The 15,393-nt window shown below is 38.3% G+C and overlaps 1 protein-coding gene across 1 annotated transcript in view; it reads left to right on the top strand.

Moving 5' to 3' along the window:
• The window catches only part of fndc4a (fibronectin type III domain containing 4a), a 44,272-nt gene extending 31,629 nt beyond the window's left edge, over nucleotides 1-12,643 (top strand). The window contains exons 4-6 of the mRNA XM_067383503.1: nucleotides 4,327-4,416; nucleotides 6,688-6,821; nucleotides 12,602-12,643. Coding sequence (XP_067239604.1) covers nucleotides 4,327-4,416; nucleotides 6,688-6,821; nucleotides 12,602-12,643 — 266 coding nt within the window. The remainder of the gene's footprint in view (nucleotides 1-4,326; nucleotides 4,417-6,687; nucleotides 6,822-12,601) is intronic.
• Nucleotides 12,644-15,393: the final 2,750 nt, after the last annotated feature.

The following is a 15,393-nucleotide window of genomic DNA, read 5'->3' on the forward strand; positions in this document are numbered from 1 at the left end:
GCTCCCCCGCGGAAAGCTTGGGGACCGGAGCGTGCTGCACAGCCGAAGCCTTCCGGGGGTAGGGCGGATCTGAGGACCGTCATTATTTCCCGGAAGGCTTCCCAAAAGAAATCCTGACGCTCGTGGGCCAGGGTTTCTGAGGGCAGCCCCTCCGAAGGGGTTCGACGATTAATTTCTATCGTTCCCCTTCGGCGCCCTCAAGGGACTGTTCTGCCAACCCTGCCACCCAGTGTGCGACAGGGCGCAGCAGTCCCTGTCGATCCTCCGAGGAGGTTCGGCCAGCACGTGATTCGTTTATCTGCCGGTGCGCCGCGTCAGATAAACGAGCCAAGTGCTCAAAAAACACCAGAGACCAGTCTCGAGAGGCTGGTACCCTTAGTAGATCATTCAGAGGAGTGGAAATGTCTTCCGAATGTTTCGAAATGGGTGCTGTTCATAGTAGAACGGGGGTACAGAATTCAGTTCGGTTCTCTTCCCCCAAGTTCAGTGGAGTGATTCACACTGTGGTTGCTCCAGAGCAGTCTCTGGTTATGGAACAAGAAGTTGCGACGCTTTTGCAAAAAGGAGCTATAGAAAGGGTTTCTCCTCCCAGCAAAATGTCGGGCTTTTACAGCCGCTACTTCATTGTTCCAAAGAAGGATGGAGGGTTGCGTCCGATTCTAGATTTACGCATACTAAATCGATCTGTAAAGAAGTTGAAGTTCAAGATGCTTACACTCAGACAGATTATTCCACAGATCAGATCCGAGGACTGGTTTGTGGCGATAGATCTGAAGGACGCGTATTTTCACATATCCATCCATCCTTCTCACAGGAAGTTCCTCAGGTTTGCTTTCGGGGGCGAAGCATACCAATACGAGGTTCTTCCCTTCGGCCTATCACTGTAAGCACCCCGCACGTTCACGAAGTGCATGGATGCAGCCTTGGCTCCGCTGAGACTCCGGGGCATCCGTGTACTGAACTATATCGACGATTGGTTGATATTAGCTCAAACGGAACGTCAGGCAGTTCTACATCGAGATGTGGTTCTGTCGCACATGAAAAGGCTTGGGTTGAGGCTCAATGCCAAAAAGAGTGTGCTGGTCCCGAGGCAGGTTGCAAACTACCTAGGTGTAATCTGGGATTCCACCACGATGCAGGCGCAATTGTCCCCTGCTCGTGTGGATTCCATCCTCGGGGCCGTGAAAGGGGTGAAGTTAGGCCAGTCACTCACTGTAAAACAGTTTCAGAGACTGTTGGGTCTGATGGCAGCTGCGTCCAACGTTATTACTTTTGGCCTTCTGCACATGAGACCCTTACAGTGGTGGCTCAGGACCAAGGGGTTTTCCCCGAGGGGAAATCCTTTTCGCATGATCAAAGTCACGCGGCGATGCCTTCGTGCTCTGGTCATGTGGAAAAAGCCTTGGTTCCTGTCCCAGGGACCCGTGTTGGGAACTTCATGTCGTCGCGTAATGCTTACGACAGATGCGTCCCTCACGGGCTGGGGAGCGATCATGAGTGGTCGCTCAGCTCAAGGTCGGTGGGATATACACCAGGCCTCCTGGCACATAAATCGGCTGGAGATGCTGGCAGTGTTTCAGGCTCTGAAACACTTCCTATCCGACCTGAGGGGCCACCATGTGTTGATCCAGACAGACAACACTACGGTGGTCTCTTATATAAATCACCAAGGGGGCTGCGGTCTCGTCCACTGTGCGAGCTAGTCAGCCGTATCCTCCTTTGGACCCAGGGGAAGTTACTCTCGTTGAAAGCGGCGTATATCCCAGGGTATCTGAATATGGGGGCGGACGCCCTGTCGAGGCAAGGCGCGAGTCCGGGGGAATGGAAGCTCCACTCCGAGGTAGTGGAGCTCATATGGAAAGTGTTCGGTCGAGCGGAAGTCGATCTCTTTGCCACAGAGGAGTCAACCCATTGCCCTCTGTGGTATTCTCTGAGGCACCCAGCTCCTCTGGGGTTGGATGCCATGATACAGACGTGGCCGAGGCGACGCCTGTATGCGTTTCCCCCAGTCTCTCTGCTCCCGGGAGTTCTGGACAAAGTACGCCAGGAAGGGGTGCATCTAATATTGGTGGCTCCTTGCTGGCCAATGAGAATTTGGTTTGCGGACCTAGTTTCTCTCCTTTACGGCTCTCCTCTGGAGCTTCCGTTCAGACAGGATCTCCTGTCCCAAGCGGGCGGCACGATCTTTCATCCCCGTCCAGAAATGTGGAAACTGTGGGCCTGGCCTCTGAGGGGGCAAGACTCATAGATTCTGGTCTCCCAACGGAGGTGGTGGAAACCATCCTTCAGTCCAGGGCTCCATCTACAAGGAAGCTTTACATGTATAAATGGAATGTGTTTTCTACATGGTGTAGTCATCTCAGAGTGGACCCGGTCCATTCTTCTATTAGCCATGTGCTTCAATTCCTTCAAGGAAAACTGTCAGAGGGTCTAACGTACTCCACACTAAAAGTGTATGTTGCTGCTATTTCGGCTTACCACATTTCTATGGAGGGTGTCTCGGTAAGTCGAGACCCCTTAGTTGTACGCTTCCTTCGTGGCGCACTGAGGTTGAGGCCCTCAGTGCGCCCAAAATCTCCGACCTGGGACTTGGCCATTGTGTTACAAGGGTTGGCTGAGGCGCCCTTTGAACCTTTGGAAGATGTGTCGGACAAAATGCTAACATTGAAGACTGTGTTCTTATTAACCATTTCTTCTTTGAAAAGAATAGGTGACCTTCAAGCTCTTTCGGTGTTACCATCATGTTTAGAGTTTGCACCAGGTATGGTTAAGGCCTTCCTGCATACAAGGCCTGGTTACATACCCAAAGTCCCCACCAGGGTCCCAGGTCCCATTGTTCTGGAGGCTTTTTATCCCCCTCCGTTTACTACTCCGGATCAGGGGAGACTTAACCTGCTGTGCCCAGTGAGGGCGCTGGATACTTACGTCCACAGAGCTGCCCTGTGGAGAAAATCTGACCAGCTTTTTGTATGTTATGGGTCCCCGAATCGGGGGGGCCCAGCCTCCAAACAAAGAATGAGTAAGTGGGTGGTTGAGGCCATCACACTTTCTTATAGAGCCTTAGGGCTCCCGTGTCCGTTGAACATTAGGGCGCACTCAACAAGAGGTATGGCGGCATCAACAGCTCATAGGTCGGGTGTTTCCCTGGCTGATATTTGTGGTGCTGCGGGGTGGTCATCCCAGCATACTTTTGTTAGGTTTTATGACCTAAATGTTAGTATTACTCCGGGTGCTTTGGTGCTACAAGATGGCAGCCAGGCACTCGGAGGCACGGCATAGTTGGGACAGCGTTCCCATCACGTCAACGACGTAGCGTCGATAGTTCCCACGAAAGGGAACGTCTTGGGTTACGAGTGTAACCCTTGTTCCCTGAGTAAGGGAACGAGACGCTATGTCATGTTGCCGTACCTCCTGCATGCCTGGAGCGCTTCCTTCAGACATATCACAGAAGCTAGCGTTCTCTGTTTTTGGGCGTGCTTTATAGTCCGCGACGTCGCCCGCCTATGACGTCACGTTCTCTCTCTCATTGGTTGGATACAGTGGTGCTTCACGAACACAAAAACACAGAGGATTCCCATCACGTCAACGACGTAGCGTCTCGTTCCCTTACTCAGGGAACAAGGGTTACACTCGTAACCCAAGACGTTTTCAGGCCCCCAAAATGCAGTTTTTGTGTAAATGAATGCATAAAAAGTTTTCAGTTTTAAAATGAAGACGGTGTTGTGTAAATGGCTGCAAAATTTCTGCCGGAAATTCATCTCTGAACATAAATTTGTTCTTATCTTTGTTGTAATGTTGATGGATCTGGATTGTTCTGAAATAAATGAGCATGTGCCTATAAGTAACTTAATATATAATGATGTTTCTAAGGCCACTGGGAGAACGTGATTTATTTATTTATTTGTATCTTTCTAAATGTGTTTGTCTTGATTCTAAATGTATTCTATAGATTTTATTTATTTACACTACCATTTAAAAGGTAGTCAGTAAGATTTTTTTTTTTTAAAGAAATTACAACTTTTATTCAGCAAGAACAACTTGATCAGTAACAAAGAGATCAATAAAGACTTTTATAATGTTAGAAATGATTTCTATTTTTTTTTTTTTTTAAAAACTGTTTTTTAAACTTTCTAGTAATCAGTGAATCCTGAAAAAACAAGCACCACGCTTTCCACGAAAATACCCCAAACTTTTAAACCGTATCGACCACAAGAATGAACACTGTGCACTTTAAATCTCAGAGTTGGATCAGTGATGACTGTATCGGCTATTTTTGACCATTCAGTTCTCTGTAAATCACAGATGATACTCTGTCTCTTCTGACAGATGACCCGACTGTCCAAGGCCTGGATAAAGCTCGACACCTGCAGACAGGGGAGATGATCATCATCGTGGTGGTGCTTCTAATGTGGGCAGGTGAGACACTGACGTCAGCTCACAAGAAATGTGCTGAGTCTATTAATATCATCCTGGACTTCTGTTATGACCGTTTATATCCACTGAGAAAAACTATGCTTGCAAACATCACCTCATAAATGATTAAACTTTGAGAGAGATGAGTCTGAGAAGGAGAGAGCGGATCATAATTTGTCTTGGATTTGCTAATGGTTATTAATTTTTCAACTGAATCATTTTAACATCACTTGAATTAAACGGTACTTAAAATTCTATACATGCTAGCCCTAAAAAGCCTTGCGAAACCATAATATGCATTAAGCTGATAAAATATGAAATGCACTGCCTGAATTCTGAGAAGGGCACGGGAAATAGAAGCACTTCTCTCCTTACGTAAGGCACTGAGCCAGTCTGCCTCACTGTCACAAAATAATTCATGCGCTCAATTGCAACTGCCACTCCAGCAAACAAGGAATGTCTTTGCACCGCTGGGCTTCGACTACTGAAAGGAATTCTGACTGCAGCTCTCAATCCAGAGAATGCTGAACGTGTGCACCGTGAAGAGCAGGGGCCGCCCACACACCAGGGGCCATTCTAGGCTTTTAATATTAGCGGAATCAGTCCCCAATGAGGGTATGATTTAAAAAAATATATATCTGTTTTAAACACTATTATTTTTAACTACATTTGTGCAGTAAAATTTACTTTAAAGAAAATCTAAATTTCTCATTTTCATTCATGGAGATCACATGGAATATGTCACCTGGTGAAAAACAAACACTTATATAACCAGTAGATGGCTGCAGAGGACCACTCATTAGTTCATTTGCCATTTCCACCCCCTTTCATAGTTCTTTTGCTTTTGGATTTATTATAAAATGAATATTATAACAAATTTGATACATTTTATTGCACTGAAGTATGAAGTATTGCAAGAGTAGGAAAAGTCACAAAAATGATTTAACTGAACCAATATAAAACTAACCCATTTAAAAATTGCCACTCAGTTTTTAATGTCTTTAAATAATAAACATGTCAACTCAGAGACAAAAAACTGAATATTGATTGTACAATTACATGAGTCATATCATACATTATTATTTATTTATTTTATTTTATTTGCAAAAGTCCACCTGTAAATTTTCTTGGACATTGTGAACCCTTCATCTGACCCTAGTCAGTTTTTGTTTCGAGATCAGACTGAATGGTCCATGATATTATTCAAATCTAGTTTCTGAGCCTCAGAACTAAACATATTTTGCTCAATAGTGTTGTTGTTCTGGTGTTCAGGACTAATAATGTCTGTCCTCCTTTCTCATTTCCTTATTTCCTCACTGTGTCTGGGTGGATCAAGTTTCTGATCATCTAACAGGTGACACTTAAAAGCATTCAAAGGTTTGGGGTCAGTAAGATTTTTTTTATGTTTTTAAAAGAGGTCTCTTATGTTCAACAATGCTGCATTCATTTTGATTACAAATTTGGTAAAATCTGTAATATTGTGAAATAATATATTAAAATAATTCCTTTTTTATTTTAATATATTTTAAAATGTAAAATATTCCTGATGGCAAAGAAATAATAAATTCAGCATCATTACTCCAGTCTTCAGTGTCACATGATTCTTCAGAAATCATTCTAATATGCTGATTTGCTGCTCAAGAAACATTTTTTTTTTATTATTATGTAATAATTTCTTATCAATGTTGAAAACAGTTGTGCTACTTAATATTTTTGTTGGAACCATGATACATCTTTTTTGATGAATAAAAAGTTCAGAAGAACAGCATTTATTTTAAATAGAAATCTTTCATTACATTAATATATGTCTTTAATGTCACTTTTGATCAATTGAATGCAACCTTGCTGAATAAATGTATTATTTCTTTAAATATATATATATTACTGACCCAAACTGACCCCATAAAAGTTAATCTATGATGATACATTCAGCACTTTTTATCACTAGAATGTATCAAGCTATTTGCTCAAAAGGTCAAAAAAAGTTTTAATGATCATTTTCATTGATAGCTTTAATGATCCTATAAGATTTAAAGTTGGGTTGTATACACACTGTGCTGAACTAGTGCTGAACTACTTAAGAAAATGGGCCGACATACAGTGAGAGACAGAGGTGAAATGGAGGTAAACTGGGTACAATGGTGTGTTTCTTCAGGATTTGTGTCTTGGATGCTTCAGTGACTCTGTCAAATCTATCAGTCTGTCTCTCCAGAGCCTTGTACAGTTAAATCAGTAGGACTACTGCATGTCACCATGTCTTTTCTGTTTCTGCAGCCGTAATTGCCTTGTTTTGCCGGCAGTATGACATCATAAAGGACAACGATTCCAGCAACAGCAAAGAGAAGGTAAAACCGTCCTCAGAGAGAAGCACACCGGAGCACCACAGCGGAGGTCTGCTGCGGAGCAAGGTGAGAATCTGTGTGCCTCTTTCTCAGCCAAAAATCTGGTATTAACCATACATTCATTCATCTCTTATTTATGTCTTTGTAAACCCAAATGAAACACAAAGGGAGAAGATTATCAGAATCACCAAGTATATCTTTTCCTGTACAATGAAACTGAATGGAGACCAAGAGCTGTAAAGCTCCATAAAGAACAAAGCAGGCCATGTGACTTCTTACGAAGTCGTCTGAAGCGATTTGACTGAAATTTAAAGGGGACCTATTATGCAAAATTCACTTTTAAAATGCGTTTGGACACTGATGTGTGTCCACTGTGTGTGAGAACATCCAGCGTATGGTAAAAATCCACTCATCGTAGAGAAAGGCCTGAGTCTCTGAGGACATTATGGATAAATCTGAAGAGTTTGGTTCCAAAACGCAATAACTCCATTTTGATTAATTTGAGTAAAAAGGTGTTTTCTTTATCAAGAAAGTGGCAAGATGAAAACCACTATTTTCTGTTTCAAACTTTCGCATAGCATCTTTTGGTTATAAAAACATAAAAAATTCAAATCTACATTTTGATTTTAAAAAGTTCATTATAAAAACATATAATTTTTTTTCCCAAAATGCAATACATCCATGACTACGGAAGAGGATTAGGGCCAAGCAATAATGAAAAAAAAAAAAAAAACATCTCGAGATTAAAGTTGTTAAATTTCGAGAAAAAACGTAGAAAAAAAAAACAAAGATAAAATGTTGAGAATAATAATTTAATGACTTTATTCTCAACATTTTATCTCGACTTTTTTTCTCAAAATTTAACGACTTTTTTTCTCATAATTTAACAAATTTGTTCTCATAATCTAACTACTTTTTTCTCTTAATTTAACGAGTTTATTCTCAACATTTTATCTCGACTTTTTTTCTCAAAATTTAACGACTTTTTTTCTCATAATTTAACAAATTTGTTCTCATAATCTAACTACTTTTTTCTCTTAATTTAACGAGTTTATTCTCAACATTTTATCTCGACTTTTTTTTTAAATTTAATGAGTTTTTTCTTGTAATTTAATGAGTTTATTCTCAACATTTTATCTCGACTTTTTTTTTATTTAATGATTTTTTTCTCGTAATTTAATGAGTTTATTCTCAACATTTTATTTCGGCTTTTTTCTAGAAATTGAATGAGTTTTTCCTCGAAATTTAACAACTTTAATCTCGAGATGGTTTTATTTTTTTTATTATTGCTTGGCCCTAATCCTCTTCTGTACATGACACTTTTTTTTTTTCAAAATGCAATTAATCCATCAATATAAAAGTTATTTTTCAAATTGAAAATACACAACAAAGTAAGTTGATTCACATATATGACAGAGTCTAAACTTTGCCAATATTTATCTTATATACAGGCATTTTACTAAAAGTACATTCAGCCGTCGCTCCCAAAATGAATTCAACGGGTCATCTTGTTAATGTTATAAATTATTTGTCATTACCGATTAAAGAGTATCCGGCACCACCGCACAGTTAAAAACACTTTTTCCGAGTACACTGGTACTAAAAACGCCTTCAATTTAAAAAGCCTTCAATGTTTACAGTGTGTGGAATGGTGCGCTGTGTTTGTTTGAGAGTGTATATATATTGCGTTTGTCGCGTTTTGGAAAGAAAGAGAGAAAACATGACAGAATAACACAAAAGATATCACATTTTGCGCAAAATTAATAAATTACTTTTCAATACCGACCAGATACAATACTGATTTTGGCGGAAACTAAATTTTTTTTAAAATGGCGTTTATCGGGTTTTGGAACCAAACTCTTCATTTCATTTTCGAAGGAAAAGTCCTGAAGAAAATTGGTAAAGTCTTTACGTTTGTGCAAATCATTTTGCGGCGGAGTGCTTCACAAACTAGGTTCTTTTCATCGATTCCTGTTTAAACATATAAGGCTGAACATCACTACTGACTGTTTCTGACAGTTTCAGTGCTTGAGATTGTCCTATTTTGTTGTTGCCGGTATGCTGGAAAATTGAAGCTCCACCCTCTTCCTGAAAGGGGGCGGCAGCACCACCTCATTTGCATTTAAAGGGACACACTTAAAAAAAAGCCCATTTTTGATCACACCCAAAAAGTGGTCATTTTAACATGCTGTAATAAACAAACAGTTTCAGTGCTTGAGATTGCCCTGTTTTGTTGTTGCCGGTATGCTGGAAAATGAGCTCTTGAAGCTCCACCCTCTTCTTGAAAGAGGGTTGTGAGCACCAGCTCATTTGCATTTAAAGGGACACACTTAAAAAAAGCCCGTTTTTGATCATACCCAAAAAGTGGTAATTTTAACATACTGTAATAAATAAACTGTGGGGTGTTTTGAGTTGAAACTTCACATACTGTACACACTCATAGGTCCCCTCTAAGTTAAAATTATGTGAAATTTAAGTTTTTCTTGCTTGAGAACCTTGGTCACCATTCATTGTTATTTTTTATAACATTGTAACACTTTTCTTCCACTGAAAAAAGAGAAAATCTCAAAAGAAAGAAAACTTCTAAAGACATGAAGTGGAATAAATGACTGAATTTTAATTTTTGGATGAACTGTCTTCATCTAGAGTCATAAACAGTGTAATCTGAACACACTTCATAGGACACAAATATTTATCTTCATTCTGAAGTAAATCACCCTTGATTTAAATGAATGAATGTGCTGTAACAGATTTAAAATTTTCAACTAAAATCTATCACCCGATTTCTATATTGTAAACTGCAATGCAAAACAGCTATTCATTTGTAATTTTTCCCCACAATTCCCCCTGTTTTCAAAACACAGATTGAGTTGAAATTGAGAAATCTGTTTGCCTATAAATTCAGAGCCGATACATTTCATTAGCTCTTAATGAAAAGCGTAGCATAAGCATTTCGAGCTTAGAGGACAGGGAAAAACAATCAGACCACTTTAACACCTGCAGAAAGACTAAGACAGAATGCAGGAAAGCATTAGATTGCTATCCATCTCACTTTTCACTGCCAAGGAACTGCCAATTGACAAAACCTCTGACTGATCAAACCTTTTTGTTATTTGTCGGATGAAATCTGCCAGCAATGAAGGATGAGAGCGAACACTGTGGTCCACAGCGTCAGTCCGTCAACACATTCCCTGACTCATGTGAAAGGCTTCAGGGTCGCTCTCTGTTCTGCAAGTTTTGTGAGATCAACTAAGATTATGGAGCTTTACCGTATATTTGCACAGGCAACGCTAGAATTCACTGTTTCTGGCTCTGATCAGTATGAGCACTTTGCAAGGGAAAGTGTGTCAGTGTCCCAGAATCATTATTTTTGTTTATATATATATATATATATATATATATATATATATATATATATATATATATATATATATATATATATATATATATATATATATATATAAAAAAGAAGAGTCAGACTAGGCTAGATTTCCAGATTCTCTTGAAATGATTTGATTCTGATTCTGACCTCTCTCTGCTGATTCAAATCTTGTCTTTTTTAACTAGTAATTAAAAAAATCAGCTCATAAGAATCAGACTACACTTTTTTGCACCTCATTTGTTCATGAATAGGACTACGCTTGAGTTTAGTGTTTGTTTTTGCATGCAGTCTGCAAGGACAACCCAACTGAAGTATATTTCTTATTATTTTGCAGCACAGTGTCTTTTTATTGGCTTCAATACAGACTGTGATTAAATACAAACTCTTAACTCAAGGTAAAATAGGATTTTGAAAAGCAGTGCAGGAAACACTGATACAGAAAATTTAGTATATTATGAAAACAATAATTTAATAATTTAATGAAAACAATCATACCGAGCACAGATTATTACAAATGCATTTTATTAATTTAATTAACATTTTATTACATTTTATTAATAATTTATTAGATGCATGTCGCCGGTCTGTTTTTGTAGCGAAATCGACTTTACATTTTCACGCCCCTAAACATGACGTGGAACAAAACTAACTGTGATTGGTTGCGTTAAATGTCAGTCAAACATCCTCTTGGGTGGTGTCCAATGTAAGCTGCGACAGCGTCCAGACCTTCTGCCATCAGTCTGAAGATCTGGCTCCTCGAGACTAGGGTTAGGGTAACGCTGATATGTTTTGACATATACACACATTACATTTGTGATGTTTGTAGGTCAATTAACCCACATATTTTAATGTTCTAAGACAAATATACAGACCCCATATGCAGAACAAAACTGTTCAACCTGTTAATTGTCTGTCCCACTTTTTGCGCATAGATATGAAAATGACTTTCCTAACTTAAACTGTTAAAAAACTTGAATACTTCAGAGCACAGACTTGAGTTTGGTATCTTTTTAAAAGAGACACTTCACAGATTGTTGTAGAAGAAAAAAATGATAAAAGTAAATGTAAAAAAGTTATAGAAGTTTAAGTTTAGGAAATTGCAAAATGTATATTTATTTTTTATGTTCTATATAAAATATATATTTGGCAAAACATGTTCAAATCAAAGCCAAACGTCTGAATTAGTTCTGAATATGTTCTCAAAACATTATTTTTTGTGCGCAGTGCCAAACATCCGGACTCCACCGGTGACCGTATAAGGACTCTTCGATTTCCATATATGACTTGTGTGATCTGAACCATATATTTTTAATATTTTCATGACATTTATGACGTAGACATCCTATTCAGAAGTAGTTTGGGCAGTAATGTTAATATTTGATTTGAATTCAATCTCTAAAACCCATAAAAAACATACGGAAAGAACGTTATAGTTTGGCACCACATCACATATAGAGAATTTATCACTATTTAACTATTGCTTTGTCATTTTCTTTTAAAAATTAGTCACCAAATATGAAAACTAGAGTCTGAAAGCTTTCAAATGATATATAGTTTGTCAAGATTACTTTAGGTTTAGACTATGTGTAATGGCAAATGTCCCACGGGTGGGGGGAGTGGCAACTTAAAAACAGTGGTTAAAACATTTTTATAAATCATAAATTCAGATATTTGTTCTTTGTAATGTGCAAAAAGTATTGATATTAAAAGTTCATTGTTTGTACCTGATTGTATGTTTTGTTTTTTTCATAGTGTGATTTTTGGGGAACTCTATTGAATCCAGTTAAGGTCAATCTGACCCACTCCAACAAGATCGTACCCAGAACTTGAACATAACATGAGGGTTAAATTAAGATTGCAATTAACCCAACATTATAAAAAAAATATTTCTTCTTTGTAGCATCCATGAAGATACAGACTGAGATGAAAGTGGAAAATATTATGCATGAAACTAATTTTAGAATCAGAGCCATTTTTCAGCATAATAAGGATCAAACGCCAGAGATGCTGACCTACTTCTAAAATAGACCATCTCAGGAAAACCACCATTGAGCTTTCATGATCCAGATCTTCACTTGGCACTTTCTCTGTGTAGGAAATTCAGAGCGATAAAGCACGGGCTTTTCACCCGTTCCTCCGTGTGCCACCATTAGCCCTTATAACACATCAAACCCGGCCCTTATAGATGCGTCATAAAATCAATATCAGACCCTGTGATGATGTCATCCCCTGTGCCAAGACCCTAATGGCCTCCATCTCGACATATTGCACTGCTACAGAGCAAAATGATGCGCATTCATCTCCGTGTGCATTACATCTTACAGCTCGCAGCCATATATACAATAATCTCACGCTGCAAATACATCCAGGAAGCCATCCTGTCCCAAACGACTGTAGGCGTTGATGAAACGAGCGCCTCGGAGGAGAATCACACTTCTGTTTTTTGTCTTCCTGTCTGTTGCAGTTCCACCAGTCTGTGCCATCCATCAACATCATCGAGGTGTGATGGGAGTTTCGTAGACGTCCGTCGCACCAGTCGCAGTTTATCTGCCCTTCCATCATAACGCAGTGAAGAATCCTCTCATCTACGGCTACACCGCAGCATCGGCCCACCCATACACACTTCATATACTAAAGCAATCTACTGGGACTGTAAATAACATATATTGAGATATTGTATGATGGATGGATGGAGAATTCCCAAAACCTTCCTGCAATATATCAGATTAAATCTAGGATTTTTTCTCTTGTATAGACACGGAAGGAAAGTGTATTTTTGATATAGTACTGGTGAAGTATGACAGGGTTTCTACTCTTTATTAGCTAGTTTAGTTTGTGCATGCGTCTCTCGCGGTCTGATAGGACGTGTACAGAAGCAGGTCATTAGGTTAAGCTTGTGCTCTTACTTTCATTAGTCTGTAAAACTGCTGGAATTGTGACTGAGCTGCTTACAGACTGGCGCCAAATCTCTTTGCTTGTAAATAGTTTCATCTCTTCACCCTCCTAGTCCAGTTTTTTTCCGTATCCTAAATATGGCTAGCCCTCTGGTGTTGTTCGGTCATTTTAGACCGAAAATGTTTGGAAATTTTAAAAATCGCTGCTTCATCGGAATGGAACGAAACTCTGTGACTTTTATGGCAGTCGCTACATGTAACAACAAAGCAAGTTTTTAGCAAATGCATGAAATAAAATCAATAATTAAGCTACAATGCAGTAAAAAATGGATTGCAAACTCTCTAAAACATTGAGAGTACAAAATGGACACAAACTATCATTCACACACAAATGAACCGGTGTGGCTGTAACAATATGGCAAAATTGAGCCAGAAGACTCAAAGAAGAGGTTGAATTCAGGTTGATATAGCTCTGAAAAAGCATTACTGTTCATTTTTGTTCCATTTTTGTTGAATTTTGATGTTATGTGTAACAAAATGTCTTTCTCTGTGTTCAGGTTTGACTGTTGTAAAATTAATGTAAAAACTGACACTTCAAATCAACATTTAAAAAAAAAAGTTTTTTAAAAAAAATCTAAACCTTGACAAGACGTTGTCTTCGAGAATGTCTAAATACATATTCAAATCCACAACTTAATAAAGTAAGTAAAGTAAGTATTTATGTCTAAAAACAACTAGAAATTTTAAGCCTTTTTATATAGAGCTATACAGGCATCTGGTTACACCACGTTACAGATGTTTTTCTTTCTTTTACTCCCACCAGATGGTGCTAATCTACCTTCAAAATCTGAATTTTAAAGGCGTTGGGCCCTATCATACACCTGGCACAATGCGACACCAGGTGCGACGCAAGTGTTTCAGGCCGTTGCAGTTTTTCACGTCCTGCGCCTTATTGTTTAAATAGCAAATGCATGTCCATCTGTTCGCCCATGGCTGGTCTGAAAACAAGGTGTGTTCAAGTGCATTGTTGGCGTGTTGCTATTTTGAGGAAACTGAAAACAACTGCGCCACTGACCAACTGAAACCTGGTCTAAAGTATTTTTTTGTTATTTAAAATGCGTGTTATTAAATTGGCTAATTATTTGAAATTGTCTAATTAAATTTGGCTAATAGATTTACCAAGTAAATAGCAAATCTGTCATGGCACGAGTGCAACTGGCTTTTAAAGGGAATGGGAGATGAGACTGGGAGATTGGTTTATTGCACATTATGCCCAAAACACACCCGATGACTCATTAAGAGAATAGCTACAAGCCTTTAAGTCCATGTGCGCTGAATGTGCCAACCAATTTTTCCGTCGTTAAACTAGCAAAAGTGGATTCGGACACGCCCTAAGTGCACCTGTGCCATCAGCTTAGAGACACTGGGCCCTATTTTGACGATCTATTTTAAGATGAAGCTTTAATTTGAAAGTAATTAAAAAAAAAAAAAAAATTATCATAATTATTGCATAAATATTAATTAGTACCAAGAAATTCTCTCAAAATACAAATATATATATATATATATATATATATATATATATATATATATATATATATATATATATATATATATATATATATATAAAACCAAAATATATTACATTGCTTTTCCTGAAAAAAATAAAAAATAAAAATAAAGAGTTAGTGTTGAGTCACGTTTGACCGCGGACACCACCAGACGGCTAGCACTGCTTATTTGCCCACTGTTTTCCCCCACATGCTAATCTTAAAACCTGCCAGACTGAATAATGTACATAATTGCTAATCTCATTGTGTTGTATACAAATAAAATGCTCAAAAAAGAATATCTAACTGCATTACTGTTTATTATTAAGAATATTAAGATGCCATAAACCTCACGATGAAAAGTTCATGCACATTTTAGTTTTTTTGCTCTCAGTTCATGTTTATTTTGTTATCTTCTATTTCTCCTTATCAGATTTAATAAAGATAATGAATGACTTGAAGGAAGCTTGTTTTTTTCTTGCCTTCTTATTGACATTTTAGCATATTTGGAATCTGAGAGAAGTACTATACAGAAACCCAAACCTATATCGTTTGTTTCGGCACAAACACCCAATTAAGAGGGAACTAGTTTATTGGTGCATTCAACCACCAAGCAAAGAGTCATCAGTGTTGATAAAACATTAGGGAATTAATCAAATTAACAATATTTTCAAAATGGAGACAAACTCTACATCATGTTGATACTCAATATTCTTTGGTCTAATGGCAGTAAAATCACAAGATATTATTTTTCAACAAATATTTTATTATACATTATTAAATATCAACCAATTTTATATGAAAATGACCTC

Source organism: Chanodichthys erythropterus, chromosome 4 (assembly GCF_024489055.1).
Source record: "Chanodichthys erythropterus isolate Z2021 chromosome 4, ASM2448905v1, whole genome shotgun sequence".
Lineage (NCBI taxonomy): Eukaryota > Metazoa > Chordata > Actinopteri > Cypriniformes > Xenocyprididae > Chanodichthys > Chanodichthys erythropterus.